Source organism: Halichondria panicea, chromosome 15, assembly GCF_963675165.1.
Source record: "Halichondria panicea chromosome 15, odHalPani1.1, whole genome shotgun sequence".
Classification (NCBI taxonomy): domain Eukaryota; kingdom Metazoa; phylum Porifera; class Demospongiae; order Suberitida; family Halichondriidae; genus Halichondria; species Halichondria panicea.
Genome location: NC_087391.1, coordinates 2,379,126 through 2,401,956, shown reverse-complemented (window position 1 = coordinate 2,401,956; position 22,831 = coordinate 2,379,126). Strand labels below are relative to the sequence as shown.

The window sequence follows — 22,831 nt, the reverse complement described above, 5'->3', positions numbered from 1 at the left end:
GATAAAAATGGTCTACATAGTATATAGACACCCATTTAATGACAATTGTCAGGTACACTATAAACAAAATTCATCACTAAGAACATAATAATAAGGTCATAAACAGCTTCTGAAATCTACTACTACCTAACTGTATTGTTCAACCCAACAGTGCCATACTGAGTGTTTGATCTTGCTGCTTCAGCAGTGAGGTATCGATCATAGACCTCCTCCACTATCCTCTGCTGAGCAAATCCATCATCTCTCACTCTCATCTTGTACCAGCGAGACACGACACAAAACAATACTAGTGAAATCAAACTAATCACAGTTTTCACTGCAAATGGCACAACAGAGCACCAAGAGCTTTGATCTTCACATGCTTGATAACTTAGGTAAAGACCAAATGAAGAACCAACTACACTACCAGACACTATAAACACAATCACAAAAGAAAGGACAAGTCCCCTCATGTGATAGGGAGACTGAGCACAAGCGAACTCAAGTCCAGAAGTGAAGAAAATCTGGAACAAAACACCCGAAGTTACAAAATAAATGACACGTGCTATCCACTCACTAACATTTTCATTGGAATGATCTAAATACTGAACTAACTTGATAATTAGACATGAAAAGCTAACAACAGAAGTCATAAAACTTGTGAATCCAATTTTTTGGAGAAGACTTGGAGACTTATTTCCAAAAAGTGGGTAAAAAACAAGCTCACAAAAGATTGTGGCTAGTACACTACTCCAATGTGAACTGTAGGTAAATGCCAAAAGTACAAATGCACTGCACTGATTCAGGCCAGGAATTTGAAAATCGATATGGCTCAAAATATTTGGGCGAATTCCCAACGAAAGAGTGATTAAGAAAAAAGGCAGGCTTATAACCATTAGACATAATAACGTTTTCACATCTTCAACTTGCTCCGTAGTGAACGGTCCACCATACCTTGACTTACCAAGATCTACTCTAGAAGGTATATCTTCCTCCCAGTAGGTGAGAGAACTGCGATTAAGGGGAGCCTTGTTTTGCTTAGCAAACTTAAGAATGTGGTAGATGGTTTTCAGAGACTGAGGTGATCTGGGTTCGATTATTAGCCATTTTGAAGGAATAAAAAACTGTTGAACAAGAATAATAGCCATACAAAGAACTAAAAACAGGGAAACAATGGGAGACACCATAATAGTTTTGAAGTGTGTACACGATGACGGTGAAGATGTAAAGTAACTGAGATACATTCCAGCCACTGTGGCACCAACAAACCAGGCAATGTAAGAAGAAATGTTTGAGGAAGAGGCATCTGGCATCTGATCTAGACCAAGTTGAAGGACGGTTACAAGACACATCCAAACTCCTACTATAAAAAACGTAACACTGAAACTAAATTGTATCGATACAAGCACAGTACTGATTTCAAAACCAAATTCTTTAACGACAAAAACTAAGCAAGTCATCACAGTCGAAACAAACAACGATACACATCCAATCTTAAACACTCTGTAGTTGCCAAGTTTGGCATTTGCTAACCATCCTGACAAGGGTGCTGCAATCAAAACTGTTAGTACTAAAAGAACAAGAAACCATTTCGAAACTTTACCTGCAAATACTTCAACATTCAAGTAGTACAGAGAAGGGCTTACAAAACTCAGCAGTAGTGTCCAAAACAAAACCAGAAAGGCTCTCTTGGAATAGAACCACCTCAATTTGTACTTGCACATCATTTACAACACTGCATAGCTTTGTATAGGTACTTAGTGTAATCAGTAGAAACTGACTGCTTACACAGCATTTTGAAAGTCAACAGTGTAATTATAGAGAATCAAGAGAATACGTAAATTGAAATTGCATGCATAATTATTCATGTAGTTTAGCATCCTACAACCCGGGAGCAACTGTGTCCATGACCATAGCCGCAAAGATACTAAGTTCATTGAGATGAGCGAGGTCAGCTCTGATGACCTCTGCCCCGACCGGGCGCCCTAGGTTGGCTGTCTTGGGACATTTCCGTCTGGGTGAAATAATTCACTACAATGGCCACCGTCATGGTTCAGCGCTTCCCTGAAAAAGCACCAGAGTTGTTCGCCTACGTCCGATGCGAACACAACTACCAGCCCACACAATGAATTTCCTACGACCATGCCTTCCAAAGCGCGGCCTTGGCACTTCCGACCTAAACTGGTCCGTCCCAAACCCACGCCTATTCCAAGAGCATGCATGGCCTTGAAACCACCAACGTTTTTGTTCAACATTTATAATTATGAATATATATAAGAGTGTCCAGGAGGCATCACTGCATGTGGTGCCTTGGAAGTGTGGGGAGCTGCTGGTGTGGGATGCGACGTGTCTGGACACCTTGCCCCATCCTATGCTACCATCGAGAGAGCACTCTGATTATCCACGACCATTTTAAGGCCCTTACAAGTATAGAAATTACATCGATTAAACACACTGGAAGATTACTACACACAGGGGCAGAGGTGTGTATTTCTAACTAAGGTTTCAGCCCAAGGCATCCAAAGATTGAGATTAGACATGAATAATCGGCGTTTATTCATGCAGATAATAGCGATTAATAATAGATATTATTATAGCTATAGTTACGTACCATGCATTCTATTGGATAAGGTGCGAACAACTGGCCGGTGACCAATAATCATGTATCTGATACATTATGTTATCTGTACCGTTATACGTAGTGGCCCAATAGAAGTTGAACGCATAATTTGGGGAAATCATATAAATGAGATTACCGAAGCGTAGCTGCAACAACATAATTATTCAGACGAGATGGATGATTTTAAGGAATGCCGTATAATTGGGATATTAATTTGGCGCTAAACCCTCTCGATGTGTGGTTCTATTGAAGTATAGAAAAAAATCAGTGGAATAAATTAATGTAGCGGCAGGCAACTAACCACCAATCAAAAGAAATATTGAAATTCAGTTCCTATAACAATTGTGAGAACTCTTGAAGCAGGCTTTAAGAACGACATTGCATGTATCAATTTCATCAATTTAATAAGACACAATGACTGACTACTATTCAGTGACACTATATATATATAACCTGTCACTGCCTACATGCCTGCCTCAGGTTAATTATTGTGTCCAAATCCAAATATGAGTGTACATACAAAATCAATATCATTTCATAGTTGCAAAAATGCGTGGTTGCTCTAGCTGAGCAGCAGCAGTGAGGTTTCGATCGTATATCTCTTCAATGATTTGCTGAGCTACAAAACCATCGTCCCTCGTTCTCAACTTGTATCGGCGAACCACAAAAACGAACAACACAAATCCAAACAAAATGAGCACGGCTATTACAGACCATTGAATGATGATGCAGTACTCACTAGTACATGCACTACTCATCACGATACTAAACACGGCATTGAAAAAAACAGAGCTAGCATACTTAACGTACACCAAACCAACAAGCAACCCTCTCATATTGTATGGTGACTGAGCACATACAAACTCCAATTCTGCTGGTAAGAAAACCACAAACAGCAAACCACCTGACACTGAGAAAATAACATCAATTGATAAACTAGGGACAAGTCCAAAGTACTTGAGAATGGCCAAAATAAGACACAAAACACAAATGGTTACGATAAGGAAGTACGTAGCTTTAATTCTTTTCAGAGTACCAGGAAATTTGCCTCGGGCTATAGGATAAATCAAAAATTCTTGCACCAACATTCCAATGAAGAAACTTACTGGACCAATGTGCACAAAAACAATGGTGCTTTCACATTCGGTTAGCGAGGAAAATATGATAGTCTTTCTACTAATACTTAGAGCAGTAAAGAAGCAATATGCAAACAACGTTGTTAAACCAAGAGAAAATAGACGAAATACTGTTTTCACATCTTCAACTTGCTCTGTAGTGAACGGTCCACCATACCTTGACTTACCAAGATCTAGTCTAGAAGGTATGTCTTCCTCCCAATATGTGAGAGCACTGCGATTGAGGGGAGCCTTGTGCTTGGCAGCAAACTTGAGAACTTGATAGATGGTTTTCAGAGACTGAGTGGCTTTTGGTTCAACTACCAGACACTTCGAGGAGAGACAAAAATCCGAAATTAGAACAATACTCATACAAAACACAGAGAAAAAGCTCAGTATCTGGTTATAAGTCAGGTTGTACTTTTCACCAACACATTTGTTATTAATATTAAACAATACCATAACTACCCAATAGCTGGCAATAACAAGAAAATAATGCCAATTAAGAAAGCTACTAATGTTTTCTGAAGAAGCTTCAGGCATTTGATCAAGACCTAGCTGGACAGAGGTAGATAAGAAAGCTCCATATCCTAACAAAGATAGGCTAGAAATAACACTGAAAATTGAAAGCTTAAGACCGTTACTATTAAATAACTCAGTTGTCAACATGAGCACACATGTCACCAAAGTCGACAAAAAGATTAGAAAAATACCGATTGTGTGAACTTTCAAGTTTCCGAGTTTAGCATCAGCCAGCCAACCTGATAATGGAGCCGAAATGACAAGAGAACATACAGGTACAATGGCTATCAGTATCGACACATACAATGGGCTTGAGGTAAGATAACTAGTGAATTGACCAGAAAACAATAGGGTAGTCGCAAATGAGAAGTTGACCAGCAGATTCCATACCAAGACCAAGTAGGCTCCTTTAGAATAGAACCATCTGACTCTCCATTTACAAGTTCTTTTCTTGTTTCCACGAGCATTGATAGCCATCAAAGAAGTAGTATATTACACCCGAGAAGCACGTATAGCAAAATAATAATATCACAGCTTCTTGGCCAATACTTCTTTACAACTATTATACTACGTACTTGGTCTTAGCTAATAGAGCACTAACACTCAAGCAACAGATAGATACCTAATAAGGACATGACTGTGACACCATAGTTACACTAATAACTCAAGCAATGCTCCTAAAATATCACAGCTAGATTCGATCAACTTAGTCTCATGAATCAGCCAACTTAGTCTCATAAATCAGCCGCACCTGACAGGAGAGAGTCTGAGCATTTTAGTCTTCTTTTAGCTGGGTTGGAATTCCGACCTGACCAATAAACGATTAGAGACCGACAAGAAGCATAATTATGTGTCAATTAATATTAATGTATAAACTAGGGTGACGCAAGCGCCATGGGGCAAGCGCACCCGGACCACGTGCATGACTAACTAAGGGACTCGCTTCGCTCGCCCCAATTATGTTCTCATTGTTGTAGGATAGGTGAACTCCACTTATATATTGCATATCCTATACCTAGCTCACACCCTCTTAGCTCCTTCTGGGGTATGAGGTTACAACTGAACCTCCGGATGCCATCGAGGCTTACAAGAAAGAACCCTCATCTGAAAAAAATCAGCCTGGCTATTGAAGCACATTGGGATGATCAGGGGAAGCTATGGGTGCTTCCCACTGTGCTGTGGGTCGCATTGACTGTGTTAGAGAGCTGCTCTCCTCGGTGCATGGACATGGCTGATGAGGGAATACTAAACTGATGTGTCTATAGGCAGCAACGTCATTTGCTAGTAATGGTTGGAGTGGTCACTATGAGATACCTAAGGCACTAACATTGCTTTTGGCGGATTTTTGACTTGCTTAATTTTCTTGTTCACTGCAATGCCTATAACTTCACAGAGCAGTTATTTCCTTATACCGGGGAAATTTTCGCTATTTGGCAACGCGTGTAAGATTATTCGCGTTTTAATGCCAGCAAACCACACCCACCAAGAGGGTGCATTGCAATCCATTCATTGTCATTGTGAAACAGTATGCAGCATTATTAAGTAGAGCAAAACAAGAATACATATTTTATCGAAACAAACATTAATTAACAGACACATTGACTGACTACCATACAGTGACACTATATATACCAGAGTGTCATACAGGGGGGGAAGGGGGATATCCCCCCCCCTTTTTGCTGACCGAGGGTCCATAGCTGGCAATTTTACATACTATGAAATAACAGTTGACCTTTTTTTTAGCAAACTTTTCTGGTTACTTTTTTATTTCCCCCCTCTACTTCAAAATCCTGTATGACACCCTGTTAATATATAACCTGTCACCGCCTACATGCCTGCCTCAGGTTAATTATTGTGTCCAAACAAGTCAAATCCAAATATGAGTGTACATACAAAATCAATATCATTTCATAGTTGCAAAAATGCGTGGTTGCTCTAGCTGAGCAGCAGCAGTGAGGTTTCGATCGTATATCTCTTCAATAAAATGCTGAGCTACAAAACCATCATCCCTCGTTCTCAACTTGTATCGGCGAACCACGAATAGGAACAACACAAATCCAAACAAAATGAGCACGGCTATTACAGACCATTGAATGATGATGCAGTACTCACTAGTACATAAACTACTCATCAAAATACTAAACACGGCATTGAAAAAACCAGAGCAAACATACTTAACGTACACCAAACCAACAAGCAACCCTCTCATATTGTATGGTGACTGAGCACATACAAACTCCAATTCTGCTGGTAAAAAAACCACAAACAGCAAACTACCTGATACTGAGAAAATAACATCAATTGATAAACTAGGGACAAGTCCAAAGTATTTGAGAATGGCCAAAATAAGACACACAACACAAATGGTTACAATAAGGAAGTACGTAGCTTTAAATCTTTTCAGAGTACCAGGAAATTTGCCTCGGGCTATAGGATAAATTTAAAATTCTTGCACCAACATTCCAATGAAGAAACTTACTGGACCAATGTGCACAAAAACAATGGTGCTTTCACATTCGGTTAGCGAGAAAAATATGATAGTCTTTCTACTAATACTTAGAGCAGTAAAGAAGCCATATGCAAACAACGTTGTTAAACCAAGAGAAAATACACGAAATACTGTTTTCACATCTTCAACTTGCTCTGTAGTGAATGGTCCACCATACCTTGACTTACCAAGATCTAGTCTAGAAGGTATGTCTTCCTCCCAATGTGAGAGCACTGCGATTGAGGGGAGCCTTGTGCTTGGCAGCAAACTTGAGAACTTGATAGATGGTTTTCAGAGACTGAGTTGCTTTTGGTTCAACTACCAGACACTTTGAGGAGAGACAAAAATCAGAAATTAGAACAATACTCATACAAAACACAGAGAAAAAGCTCAGTATCTGGTTATACACCAGGTTGTACTTTTCACCAACACATTTGTTATTAATATTAAACAATACCATAACTACCCAATAGCTGGCAATAACAAGAAAATAATGCCAATTAAGAAAGCTACTAATGTTTTCTGAAGAAGCTTCAGGCATTTGATCAAGACCTAGCTGGACAGAGGTAGATAAGAAAGCTCCATATCCTAACAAAGATAGGCTGGAAATGACACTGAAAATTGAAAGCTTAAGACTGTTACTGTTAAATAACTCAGTTGTCAACATGTGAGCACACATGTCACCAAAGTCGACAAAAAGATTAGAAAAATACCGATTTTGTGAACTTTCAAGTTTCCGAGTTTAGCATCAGCCAGCCAACCTGATAATGGAGCCGAAATGACAAGAGAACATATAGGTACAATGGCTATCAGTATCGACACATACAATGGGCTTGAGGTAAGATAACTAGTGAATTGACCAGAAAACAATAGGGTAGTCGCAAATGAGAAGTTGACCAGCAGATTCCATACCAAGACCAAGTACCCCCCCCTAGAGTAGAACCATCTGACTCTCCATTTACAAGTTCTTTTCTTGTTTCCACGAGCATTGATAGCCATCTTATATTACACCCGAGAAGCACGTGTAGCAAAATAATAATATCACAGATTCTTGGCCAATACTTCTTTACAACTATTATACTACGTACTTGGTCTTAGCTAATAGAGCACTAACACTCAAGCAACAGATAGATACCTAATAAGGACATGATTGTGACACCATAGTTACACTAATAACTCAAGCAATGCTCCTAAAATACCATAGCTAGATTCGATCAACTTAAGTCTCATGAATCAGCCAACTTATATAGTCTCATAAATCAGCCGCACCTGACAGGAGAGAGTCTGAGCACTTTAGTCTTCTTTTAGCTGGGTCGGAATTCCGACCTGACCAATAAACGATTAGAGACCGACAAGAAGCGTCAATTAATGTATAAACTAGGGTGACGCAAGCGCCATGGGGCAAGCGACGCATCCAACTCTGCTGAAAGATATTGTGCAAATGACACCACATCTTGTGGCAGGTTGATGACATGGCCTGCGAATTCATATTGTCCATGCAAGTGGTAATCGATAGATAGACATGCATTATTGGCATGACTGCAGATATAAACAGCATCTTGGATTGAACAGTGTTCGAATAGAGGCATATCGGGATTCACTCTGTATGCCTCTGCCTGCATGTGTTGCTTCAAGCGTGCCTATATATATGTGGCCTCTGGAGTCTCTGTAAGTGTAATGAAAATTTAATAATGTTTGGCCACTTTCTGCTGACTTGTGCACTTTCTACACAAAATGTATTTATGTTAGGCAACTTGAACACCTGCAGAACCGTTTGAGTCAGTTATACCTTCACTTCCTGCTGCTCCTGTGTGCCCTGTATCTTTCACTGGGTCTAGTAAGCCTCCTTTCCCTCTTTTTAGCTATTTCTGAGGATCTTGCCTGTCGCTCCCGCTCCCTCCTTATCCCTAGTTTTACCGCTATTCATATCTTTATCGAGCTAAAGTTATTGAGTCACGTAGAAATTGGTAAAGGATCACGAGTCACAAAAGCAAATATCGTATGCCAGTCCATGCCAGCCTGCCGGTCCACGACAGACATACATACATACATACACCACCCGGACCACGTGCATGACTAACTAAGGGACTCGCTTCGCTCGCCCCAATTATGTTCTCATTGTTGTAGGATAGGTGAACCCTACTTATATATTGCATATCTTATACCTAGCTCACACCCTCCTAGCTCCTTCTGGGGTATGAGGTTACAACTGAACCTCCGGATGCCATCGAGGGTTACAAGAAAGAACCCTCATCTGAAAAAAATCAGCCTGGCTATTGAAGCACATTGGGATGATCAGGGGAAGCCATGGGTGCTTCCCACTGTCCTGTGGTCGCATTGACTGTGTTATAGAGCTGCTCTCCTCGATGCATGGACCTGGCTGATGAGGTAACACTAAACTGATGTGTCTATAGGCAGCATGTTTATGACCATCACGTCATTTGCTAGTAATGGTTGGAGTGGTCGCTATGAGATACCCAAGGCACTAACATTGCTTTTGGCGGATTTGTGACTTGCTTAATTTTCTTGTTCACTGCAATGCCTATAACTTCACAGAGGCTGTAGCCATATACGAGTCTCACACAGACGAAGCCAACGACGACACTATAGGGATAGGGCCAAGCGTCTTGCTACTCTTGGGTTGCCGAAGACCTATCAAAAACTGCAAAAGTACATATTGTACAAAGCGGATTGGAAAGAGAAGTTCTGGAGAGACTATAACTCTGAACCAATAATGTAACAATATGATAGAGCTTTTACATCGGCGTTTAAACAAGTAAATATGGTAATTATATAGATGGATTTGACCATTAACCTGTCAAAGCTCCAGGAAATTTGCCTCTGGTTATTAGCAAAAATTCTTGCAACAAAATTTCGACCAAAATAGCTTCCACTCCTTTTTAAATCGCATTAATCAAGCATTCAGTCTTCGTTTGAATAATGACAGGGTAAAAACTCACTACGACGTTTTACAAGCAATCATTATTTTCATATGTCCCCAACTGATCCCACACCTAACCCTAACCCTACTCTAAGCCATGGGTGCAGCCCAAGCCTTTGTTCAAAATAGTAGCATGTTACGTGCATAACAGTCTCAACATAATTCTGATTGTTGTCGAGCAGCAGTACACCGTAAAAACGGATTGTGAAAACTATCAACTATTGTTATAATAACAGAATTTCAGGCAGGTTATTTTGATCAAAGTTTTCTTAAATTAACAAATTGTACTTTAATTTATCATAATATTTTTAAATATATTGCTGTTTCCACCTTGTAGTAGTAAGTTTTAAAGGTGCATGCAGTTATTGTAACACAACAGTTGTTATAATAACAGAATTAAGTTTGGGTAGGTTATTTTATTCTTAAATTAACAAACTATATAATGACGTATTGTTCCTTCAACTAAATCCATTGCTATTTCCACGTACGTTGTAGTACAGTTAATTTATCAGATATACAACTAAATAATCCATCGCTATAATTATTAATATTATAGACACAGTTCATATTATTGTTAACATGTTCACGAAATATAATTGTTCACATAACAAAGTGTTTTAAAGTGATAAATATTTCTGGGTCTTACATATGTTCACAGTGTTTATAATTCATGATTTACTGGTTTTAAGGTACACTTTTAGTTAGAGTCAGTAATAACTTCTGAAAAATTAATAGCTTAGCTTTAAAATTTTGTAGTAAGTTTACAGATGAAATGGGCTACATTTTGATACCAAGAACATCCTATTAGACTCGCAAGCCACTCCCTTTTCTCTGATTGGACGGGGGCGGGAGAAAAGGGACTGGTGACTCTGGGCTACAGCTTCTGTCTCTACCAGAATTTGGGTAGAGATTATTCATTGATTTTTCCACGTGATCCAAAAATTGCGTGAGGTTAAGTAGAATTGCATAGCCTGCAAAAGTGATCGCGGGCTTCTTAGCTACAGTTTGAGAATGGATGCTAGTGCTAGAAAAGAGAAGATGATGGAGTAATAACGACATCAGGCATGCATTCAGCTAGGATATAGTCATCTAAGACACCAGCAGAGATTAGCTGTGTTTTAGTTTTACGTGATGAGAACTGGCAGCCGAAAGTCAGTGTGTTATTGGTTGCCTAAAGCTTTTAATAACCTGTACAATACAAGACAGATAATGGCAGAGGGCAGCAGTTGAATTGAGAGTAGTCAGACTTGTACAAGCTGTCTTAAATCGCTGCCACTCCTCGGTTCAAAGAAGGACTGCCAAGATTTCTACGTTCATCAGCTGTTCCATGCTAATCCACAAGTTGTGGCACAACAGACACTGGTACAAGGATCTATAATATCAAAAGGCTGGCTAGATAGATCTGTATACGTACTTATCTTCTGTGTGTCTTTAGATTTTGACGCATCTGGATAATTTGCACATGACATTAATATTTAATAGCATTCCTGATTTACACAAGCTGTAGCCCAGAGTCACCAGTCCCTTTTTTCCCGCCCCCGTCCAATCAGAGAAAAGGGAGTGGCTTGCGAGTCTAAACATCCTATATGCTTATTCCATTGCTGAGATAAACTGAAAAGCTACATAATTTACTATTTTCTACTGTTTTGATGACATCAGCAGCTGTAAACCACAAACCAATGACTGCGAATTTTTCCCTGACGGCACCGATAATGACTCTGACGGTCATGTTTCCTTCCAGCTCTCCTAGCTCTCCTAGCCACACTGACTCTCCCAGTGACACTGATCCTGCTTGAGCCCTGACTCCCAGGCTCGCTTCTTCCTCTCTGTATCCATCCCCCACCTATGGGCTTTGGGTCCTGTCGTTCTACAGGACTTCCACCGTCATCACTGTCAGCTCCTCAGATAGCCATTCCTCCCGTCACTCGAGGCACGATTGTTCCCGCCGTCGCCAATCTATACATAACGTTTTCTTTCATGCAAAGTGGAGTGGCGAAAAGTCAGAGGAGACTATCTTCTCAACTTCTGCGGCTTTTCTCCTCAAATGCTAGCGACTATATACAGCTAATGTCCTCTATCTAATTCTGTTGAATTATGAATCCTCAAGGTGAGAGCAGGATAGAGAGTATATATGCAGCAAGCCTAGAAGCAGACACTATCAAGAAAAGGAAATTGGAGCAATAAAAATTAAAATATTTGTTGTAAAAATGACTTTGTTGTGTGTATAGTAGGTTTTGTGGTGGCACTAAACAATGGTTAATGGCAGCCAGTGCAAGATCTCAGGTGCTGGGGGTATGCACATGCGCAATGGGCAGACGACCACGTGGCAGCCTTACACGTGCGCGGGGGTCTGCGCATGCGCAGTAAGCGGACAACCGCATGGCAGTTGCGCTCACACGCAGTCAGATAGAAACAAAGCTATTGATCGTGTCTCTCTGCTTTTGGTCACTATCCATTTCAATCCCTCTCTCTCTGGTACAATGTCTCGCCGCCGAACAGCTGCTGGACCACCACCCCTCCCAACAGACGTGTCAGACTACACCTCTGTTCCACGCGCCCTACTGGCCCTCCATCTGGACTATGAACACTTCTCCCATGCAGGCACACAGGCAGACAGGGCGGCCCGCTTGTGGGAGCACCACCACCCTGACAGGGACCAATCGCCAGACCAATCGCCAGACCCACCGTCCTCGGAAGACAATTGAACGTCCTCGGACGCCGACTCTCCAACCTCGGAAGACGAGGACACCGACCCTCCAACCTTGGGAGACGACTCAAGTGCATCCAGCTCCCGTTATGTTCTGGGTAGCGGACCGGCACCCCGCAGCAGGCACAGACATAGCAGGTTGCGGTGGGGAACACTTCTTGTCAAAGGGCTGACATTAAGAAATAATTATGAACACAGAATTCTATGTTCATGGTGTGCGACAACCTTAAGGAGAAAATGGACACCAGAGATTTTTAATTCAGCCGGAGGACGTTGAATGGTCGGTCATTCATTTATATAATTAACCTACATGACCCAAAACAAGTGTTTTAAAACCACCATAGGCAAAACAAAAACCTAAAAACCCTACTTTTGCATCAGCTATAACCACCTGGATAACGGTGCTGAATTCAACACCACAAATCACAAGAATTATAACGAAAATTGTGTTCAACATTAGTATCTAAAAAGTCACAAATAGAACACATATTGCTTGCTAGAAGTTATGTTACTGCATTAAAAGAATTTTAAAATTTACACTGTAAAACCTATTTAATTACAATAACACATAATCGCTATGATAATAATTTATTGGGACAAGTTTTCAATATGAACAATGAAACACATGAACAACAACCACCGCAATATATACAATGTATAGTATAGCTTCATACATTAACAAGCATGTAAGTTGAAAGATATACTAAGCACTTGGTACAAGAATGTACTAGAACTCTGTATGCACATCGACTATTGTAAACAGTGAAAGTTTTTACGATAATTTAAAAATTTTAAGGTGGTACTTACTCGCTACGTGGCGTCAAGGCGTATAATCGGTTAAGCAAAGTGCTCATGTGCGTACATGCTACGTCATGCGTGTGCTATCCGAAAGATGTCAATAAAAATGGTCTACATAGTATAGACACCTACATAGTATAGACACCTATTTAATGAACGTTACAAATGTCAAGTACAATATAAACAAACTTCAACACTAAAAACATAATAATAAGGTCACAAACAGCTTCTGAAATCAAATCATGGTACAGGATACTACTACCTAACTGTATTGTTCAACCCAACAGTACCATACTGAGTGTTTGATCTTGCTGCTTCAGCGGTGAGGTATCGATCATAGACCTCCTCCACTATCCTCTGCTGAGCAAATCCATCATCTCTCACTCTCATCTTGTACCAGCGAGACACGACACAAAACAATACTAGTGAAATCAAACTAATCACAGTTTTCACTGCAAATGGCACAACAGAACACCAAGAGCTTTGATCTTCACATGCTTGATAACTTAGGTAACGACCAAATGAAGTACCAACAACACTACCAGACACTATAAACACAATCACAAAAGAAAGGACAAGTTCCCTCATGTGATAGGGAGACTGAGCACAAGCGAACTCAAGTACTGAAGTGAGGAAAATCTGGAACAAAACACCCGAAGTTACCAAATAAATGACACGTGCTATCCACTCACTAACATTTTCATTGGAATGATCTAAATACTGAACTAACTTGATAATTAGACACGAAAAGCTAACAACATAAAACTTGTGAATCCAATTTTTTGGAGAAGACTTGGAGACTTATTTCCAACAAGTGGGTAAAAGACAAGCTCACAAAAGATTGTGGCTAGTACACTACTCCAATGTGAACTGTAGGTAAACGCCAAAAGTACAAATGCACTACACTGATTCAGGCCAGGAATTTGAAAATCGACGTGGCTCACAATATTTGGGCGAATTCCCAACGAAAGAGTGATTAAGAAAAAAGGCAGGCTTATAACCATTAGACATAATAACGTTTTCACATCTTCAACTTGCTCCGTAGTGAACGGTCCACCATACCTTGACTTACCAAGATCTACTCTAGAAGGTATTTCTTCCTCCCAATATGTAAGAGAACTGCGATTGAGGGGAGCTTTGTGTTGCTTAGCAAACTTAAGAATGTGGTAGATGGTTTTCAGAGACTGAGGTGATCTGGGTTCAATTATTAGCCATTTTGAAGGGATAAAAAACTGTTGAACAAGAATAAGAGCCATACAAAGAACTAAAAACAGGGAAACAATGGGAGACACCATAATAGTTTTAAAGTGTGTACAGGACGACGGTGAAGATGTAAAGTAACTGAGATACATTCCAGCCACTGTGGCACCAACAAACCAGGCAATGTAAGAAGAAATGTTCGAGGAAGAGGCATCTGGCATTTGATCTAGACCAAGTTGAAGGACGGTTACAAGACACATCCAAACTCCTACTATAAAAAACGTAACACTGAAACTAAATTGTATCGATACAAGCACAGTACTGATTTCAAACCCAATAACAAAAACTAAGCAAGTCATCACAGTCGAAACAAACAACGATACACATCCAATCTTAAACACTCTGTAGTTGCCTTGTTTGGTATTTGCTAACCATCCTGACAAGGGTGCTGCAATCAAAACTGAAAGCACAACAAACCATTTCGAAACTTTACCTACAAATACTTCAACATTCAAGTAGTACAGAGAAGGGCTTATAAAACTCAGCAGTAGTGTCCAAAACAAAACCAGAAAGGCTCTCTTGGAATAGAACCACCTCAATTTGTACTTGCACATCATTTACAACACTGCATAGCTTTGTATAGGTACTTAGTGTAATCAGTACAAACTGACTGCTTACACAGCATTTTGAAAGTCAACAGTGTAATTATAGAGAATCAAGAAAATACGTAAACTGAAATTACATGCATAATTATTTAACACTGGTAGCATGTAGTTTAGCATCCTACAACCCGGGAGCAACTGTGTCCACGACCATAGCCGCAAAGATACTAAGTTCATTGAGATGAGCGAGGCCAGCTCCAACCGGGCGCCCTAGGTTGGCTATCTTGGACATCTCCGTCTGGGTGGACAATTTCGCTACAATGGCCACCGTTCTTGGTTCAGTGCTTTCCTGAAAAAGCGCCCGAGTTGTTCGCCTACATGGCTCTCATCGTCCGGCCCACATAGTGGATCTTCTACAACCATGCCTTCCAAAGCGCGGCCTTGGCACTTCCGACCTACTCTGGTCCGTCCCAAACCCACGCCTATTCCAAGAGCATGCATATGGCCTTGAAACCACCAACGTTTTTTGTTCAACATTTATAATTATGAATGAGTGTCCAGGAGACATCACTGCATGTGGTGCCTTGGAAGTGTGGGAAGCTGCTGGTGCGGGATGCGACGTGTCCGGACACCTTGCCCCATCCTATGCTACCATCGAGAGAGCACTCTGACTATCCACGACCATTTTAAGGCCCTACAAGTATAGAAATTACATCGATTAAACGCACTGGAAGATTAATTACATACAGGCGTGTATTTTCTAACTAAGGTTTCATCCCAAGGCATCCAAAGATTGAGCTTAAACCGAATACCGTATAACTGGAATATTAATTTGGCACTAAACCCTCTCGATGTGTGATTCTATTGAAGTAGAAAAAAATCAGTAGAAGAAATCTAGCGGCAGGCAACTAACCATCAATTAAAAGAAATAATAATTGCAATTCAGTTCCTATAACAATTATGAATTCCTATAACAATTATTATGAAAAAGCAGGCTTTAAGAACGGCATTGCATGCATCAATTTAATAGAAACAAACACACTAACAGACACAATGACTGACTACCATACAGTGACACTATATATATATAACCTGTCACTGCCTACATGCCTGCCTCAGGTTAATTATTGTGTCCACACAAGTCAAATATAAATATGAGTGTACATACAAAATCAATATCATTTCATAGTTGCAAAATTGCGTGGTTGCTCTAGCTGAGCAGCAGCAGTGAGGTTTCGATCGTATATCTCTTCAATAATTTGTTGAGCTACAAAACCATCGTCCCTCGTTCTTAACTTGTATCGGCGAACCACAAAAACGAACAACACAAATCCAAACAAAATGAGCCCAGTCAATACAGACCATTTTATGATGATGCAGTACTCCTCACTAGTACATGCACTACTCATCACGATATTGAAGAAAAGAGACCCAGCAAATTTAATGTAGACCAAACCAACAAGCAACCCTCTCGTATTGTATGGTGACTGAGCACATGCAAACTCCAATTCTGTAGGTATATAAACCACAGACAGCAAACCACTAGACACTGGGAAAATAACATCAATTGATAAACTAGGGACAAGTCCAAAGTACTTGAGAACAGCTAAAATAAGACACAAGACACAAATGGTTACGATAAGGAAGTATGTAGCTTTAAATCTTGTCAAAGTACCAGGAAATTTGCCTCGGGCTAAAGGATAAATCAAAAATTCTTGCAACAAAATTCCAATTAAGAAAGTTACTAGACCAAAGTAGCTAAACAGAAAAACGACGGTGCTTTCACATTCCGTTAACGAAACAAATGTGGCAGTCTTAATACTTACAGTAGTAAAGAAGCAATACGCAAACGATGTTGTTAAACCAAGAGAAAAGACACGAAATACTGTTTTCACATCTTCAACTTGCTCTGTAGTGAACGGTCCACCATACCTTGACTTACCAAGATCTAGTCTAGAAGGTATGTCTTCCTCCCAATATGTGAGAGCACTGCGATTGAGGGGAGCCTTGTGCTTGGCAGCAAACTTGATAACTTGATAGATGGTTTTCAGAGACTGAGTTGCTTTAGGTTCAACTACCAGACACTTCGAGGAGAGACAAAAATCAGAAATTAGAACAATACTCATACAAAACACAGAGAAAAAGCTCAGTATCTGGTTATAAGTCAGGTTGTACTTTTCATTAACACATTCATTTTTAATATCGTACAATACTATAACTATCCAATAGCTGGCAACAACAAGAAAATAATGCCAATTAAGAAAGCTACTAATGTTTTCTGAAGAAGCTTCAGGCATTTGATCAAGACCTAGCTGGACAGAGGTAGATAAGAAAGCTCCATATCCTAACAAAGATAGGATAGCAATGACACTGAAAATTAAAAGCTTAAGACTGTTACTGTTAAACAACTCAGTTGTCAACGTGAGCACACATGTCACCAAAGTCGACAAAAAGATTAGAAAAATACCGATTTTGTGAACTTTTAAGTTTCCAAGTTTAGCATCAGCCAGCCAACCTGATAATGGAGCCGAAATGACAAGAGAACATACAAGTACAATGGCTATCAGTATCGACACATCAATGGACTTGATGAAAAATAACCAGCGAATCGACCAGAAAACAATAGCAGGGTAGTCGCAAATGACAAGTTGACCAGCAGGTTCCACAGCAAGACCAAGTAGGCTCCCTTAGAGTAGAACCATCTGACTCTCCATTTACAACTTCTTTTCTTGTTTCCACGAGCATTGATAGCCATCAAAGAAATATTATATTACACCCGAGAAGCAACTCCAGTAAGTGTACGTATAGCAAAATAATAATAACACAGATTCTTGGCCAATACTTCTTTACAACTATTATACTACGTACTTGGTCATAGCTAATAGAGCACTGCTAATAGAGCACTAACACTCAAGCAACAGGTATGTTGATGGATGCCTAATAAGGACAAGCATGATTGTGACACCATAGTTACACTAATAACTCAAGCACTCAAGCAATGCTCCTAAAATACCACAGCAAGATTCAACTGAATCAGCCAACTTAGTCTCATAAATTAGCCGCACCCGACAGGAGAGAGTCTGAGCACTTTAGTCTTCTTTTGGCTGGGACGGAATTCCGACCTGACCAATCAGATCAATTAAACGATTAGAGATCGACAAGAAGCATAATTATGTGTATTATGTTCTCATTGTTGTAGGATAGGTGAATGCAAATCCTATACATCACACCCTCCTAGCTCCTTCTGGAATGAGGTTACAACTGAACCTCTGGACGCTATCGACGCTTATAAGAAAAAACCCTCGTCTGAAAAAAATCAGCCTGGCTATTGAAGCACATTGGGATGATCAGGGGAAGCCATGGGTGCTTCTGTGGGTCGCATTGACTGTGTTAGAGAGCTGCTCTCCTCGGTGCATGGACATGGCTGATGAGGGAATACTAAACTGATGTTTCTATAGGCAGCATGTTTGTGACCATCACGTCATTTGCTATAGTTATGGTTGGAGTGGTCGCTATGAGATACCTAAGGTACTAACATTGCTTTTGGCAGATTTGTGACTTGCTTAATTTTCTTGTTCACTGCAATGCCTATAACTTCACAGAGCAGTTATTTCCTAATACTGGTGAAATTTTCGCTATTTGGCAACGCGTGGAAGAATATTCGCGGTTTAATGCCAGCAAACCACACCCACCAAGAGTTTTGCATGCTCAGGTTGGCTGTTTCACAAATGGGCCATAAATGAGGGTGCATTGCTCATTGTCATTGTGAAACGGTATGCTATAAACGTAGCATTATTAAGTAGAGCAAAACAAGAATACATATTTTATAGAAACAAACACACTAACAGACACAATGACTGACTACTATACAGTGACACTATATATATATAACCAGGAGTGTATGAAGAGGAGTATGCGACTCCCACGCACATTCCATTCTACATCCCGGACTGAATCCCTCACTAACACATGTAGTTGTGTAAACTGTTAGCCATTAAATGTGGACTGGAGGTACAAACCACACGTGTGTATGCTGATATCATTTTTAACTAATTAACCACTACACCTACGCACCCACTTAAGATGAGGTCTGATAGTAACGTGGTATGACATACTCATACCGGAACCTGGTTTGCACTACAACTGCTACGGTTGGATACTCCTCTTCATACACTCCTGATAATGTAATGTGCCTCGGGCTAAAGGATAAATCAAAAATTCTTGCACCAACATTCCAATGAAGAAACTTACTGGAGCACTGTAACTAAACAGAAAAACAATGGTACTTTCACATTCGGTTAGCGAGGAAAATGTGATAGCCTTTCTACTAATACTTGCAGCAGTAAAGAAGTAATATACAAACAACGTTGTTAAACCAAGAGAAAAGACACGAAATACTGTTTTCACATCTTCAACTTGCTCTGTAGTGAATGGTCCACCATACCTTGATTTGCCAAGATCTAGTCTAGAAGGTATGTCTTCCTCCCAATATGTGAGAGCACTGCGATTGACGGGAGCTTGGCAGCAAACTTGAGAACTTGATAGATGGTTTTCAGAGACTGAGTTGCTTTTGGTTCAACTACCAGACACTTCAAGGAGAGACAAAAATCAGAAATTAGAACAATACTCATACAAAACACAGAGAAAAAGCTCAGCATCTGGTTATAAGTCAGGTTGTACTTTTCATCAACACATTCATTTTTAATATCGTACAATACTATACCTATCCAATAGCTGGCAATAACAAGAAAATAATGCCAATTAAGTCTGAAGAAGCTTCAGGCATTTGATCAAGACCTAGCTGGACAGAGGTAGATAAGAAAGCTCCATATCCTAATAAAGATAGGCTAGCAATGACACTGAAAATTGAAAGCTTAACTCAGTTGTCAACATGAGCACACATGTCACCAAAGTCGTTAGAAAAATACCGATTTTGTGAACTTTCAAGTTTCCGAGTTTAGCATCAGCCAGCCAACCTGATAATGGAGCCGAAATGACAAGAGAACATACAAGTACAATGGCTATCAGTATCGACACATACAATGGACTTGATGAAAAATAACCAGCGAATCGACCAGAAAACAATAGCAGGGTAGTCGCAAATGACAAGTTGACCAGCAGGTTCCATAGCAAGACCAAGTAGGCTCCCTTAGAGTAGAACCATCTGACTCTCCATTTACAACTTCTTTTCTTTTCTTGTTTCCACAAGCACTGATAGCCATCAAAGAAATATTATATTACACCCGAGAAGAACTCCAGTAAGTGTACGTATAGCAAAATAATAATAACACAGATTCTTGGCCAATACTTCTTTACAACTATTATACTACGTACTTGGTCACGCCCACTATTAATTTTTACACATAAAGACAGCAAAAGAATTCAAAGCATCTATATACAAAATTTCACGACACATGCATAGTGTAAAATCATACTATGAAAATTTCAGACAATTCGTCCTGATAGAGATCTAGATATGGTGGTCACAGTTTCTTCATCCGAGTCCTCCTCAGATTCAACTATTTGGCTCTCTTTTGTTGGATGTCTTTTCGAGCGCCTGGGGGCAATCTTTACACAAGTATGGCTTTCCTCCATTACATCCGTGAGCTCGGCGAGTGTGCTCAGCACATCTAATAGCAGACCAGTTGTCGTCGAAGATTATATCGAAAGATGTTTTCACGCTAAAAAGGATGTACCTAAGGTCCGAGTACCATACAATTTAAACGATATCACACGAATCCCAACCCCGTATGTTAATCACACAGAAGCCGAGAAAGCTCTGTGTAGGTACATACAAACTGCTATCGGACAGGAAGTCAAGAATGATAAAGATTTGATATTCATCCCACATGTGTGTACGATACCAACGAGTGAAGTAAAAAGACCCGATTGTAGCATTGTGAAAGACGGCGCCACCATTTTTATTTGCGAATTGGAGTCAGCATCAAAATGGAGTACCACTTGTCTAAAACTGACAATTCACCTTGCACAAATGTTAGCTTCACTCTGAAACCGGTGTAGCCTACAGATCCCACTGATCCCACCATAGATAGAGTAGAAGAGGGATTGGAAACGGAAGTACCCTCGAAGTACCATCCGTGTATCTCCGCGGTTTTAATCGAGGCTTACTTTTTAACACGAGGGCTAAACATGAATAATTCATGAGAATTGTTTTGCTCTCTGTAAGAAGTCCACGAGCAGTTCTGCTGCTAAACATCAACTTTCTCTGATACTTGAGGCCATTTGGGACACAGGACACAATTTAGTTACAAAGCCTTAGCTATATCAAAGGTACTATAGGAACACAAGCATGAAAAGCGCTCTGTGTACCTCTGGCTACTTCACGACAATCGAGATTATATTTTCTTTGTTTCAAATTGATACCTACTATCAGGGGGCATGTGCTTCAGTAATGGGGGTAGCTCTGAGATGTATGCTTTGGACACAATAAGTTTCCCGGGCTTTTGCGGGAGTTATGAGGAGATACACGGATGGTCCCAGAGCCACTACGTAGACTTCATTGTAAAACATCACGTGAATCACTTCTGTTTCCAATCCCTCTTCTACTCTATCTATGATCCCACCGACGGATACCATTACTGGATTTTACTTTCCTTGGGCAAGTAAGCAGTGTGTGGTGCAGGTTGAAGTGAATTGGTCAGATGAAAAGTTCAAGTTTGAAGAGACTCATTCTTGTGTCGAAATAAACGATATCGATAGAAGACTCGCAACTATTTATAAACAAAACGAACATCATTGGGGAAGTACGACGTGGGATCCTACTATGAAGGTATTTAATTATCCAGTCACCAATGCGTATCTTACTGCCACCTTGGGAGATGACGCATTACAACTTCAGTCGGGAGACTCTGTAGTCATTGTAGCTTCTACAACTGTATATAAGAAACCAATGTGTGGCGCAGAAGCATCTCGGTTGTACCAACTCCTAGTCCAAAGGCGATATGATCGTTTTATCTGTTATCCCCAAGCCATACATAATATGAACTATGTGGAGTTGTTTGTTTTTCAACGGTGTCGTCCACCACCAGCTATCTCTTTGATCAGGCAGAACTGTGTAGTGTATGCACAATCATTGGTGGCACTTGTAAACAAATTGCATGAGTCAGGAATAGCACATTTAGATTTACGAAGAGACAACTTGTGTAAGCGGTGACAATAGAAGTCTAGTTCTCATTGACTTAGATAGGAGCCAGAAAATTGGGTTAGGAGTACACCTGTTTAATCATATTTACGTCAACGTCACATACGAAAACGAAATGAACATGAGTTGGACAAACAGAGAGCTTGACTGGTTGCAAGTTGGAATTATGTTACAGAAATTATTTCCTGAATATGAAAACGATCCTTTCATTTCAAAACTCAAGAATGAAGGTGAGACTGGGCCTTATCACTCCGGCGCATGACTAGTAAGCACTGCCTCGTGGTGAGATTGGCTGAGCAATATAAAATTTGGACTGCTGTCTTTGCTGTTTCACTGATCTACTATACTCACTACCATGGACCCTGTGCCTCCAACCCCGATCCCTGAGGGCTCAACCACCCCGCCGACGCCACCGGGAAGCACCTCAGCTCAACTCGCCACTCAGGCACGTATTCTCCAACAAATCATCGACATGGCCGTCAACAGGGCGATGTCGACAGCCATGGCCGGAGTCTCGGCAACAGTGGACGCCTCTGTACGGACTGCTCTGTCGGCCTCAAGCTCTGAGGTGCCACCCTCCTCGCATGCCCCCAGCACAGGTCAGCATATAAATAGGAGATCACTCCGTGGGGTGCGTGTGAATGTGAAATTTGCAGGATGTCGTGCTTAGTGGGTTTAGGAGTAGCCGACTCACTAT

At 40.5% G+C, this 22,831-nt stretch overlaps 3 protein-coding genes across 7 annotated transcripts in view; all 3 read right to left on the bottom strand.

Moving 5' to 3' along the window:
• The window catches only part of LOC135348965 (probable methyltransferase TARBP1), a 69,386-nt gene that overhangs the window by 31,627 nt on the left and 14,928 nt on the right, over positions 1-22,831 (bottom strand). The gene's annotated exons all lie outside the window — the stretch shown is intronic.
• On the bottom strand, positions 56-15,603 carry LOC135348975 (solute carrier family 15 member 4-like). The gene has a single exon (XM_064547408.1). The coding sequence runs from the start codon at positions 4,711-4,713 to the stop codon at positions 3,130-3,132; it is 1,584 nt and encodes a 527-aa protein (XP_064403478.1). The 5' UTR covers positions 4,714-15,603; the 3' UTR covers positions 56-3,129.
• Positions 15,707-22,799, bottom strand: LOC135348977 (solute carrier family 15 member 4-like). Its single transcript, XM_064547409.1, has one exon. It carries the CDS (start codon positions 17,267-17,269, stop codon positions 16,151-16,153), a length of 1,119 nt encoding a protein of 372 aa, XP_064403479.1. The 5' UTR covers positions 17,270-22,799; the 3' UTR covers positions 15,707-16,150.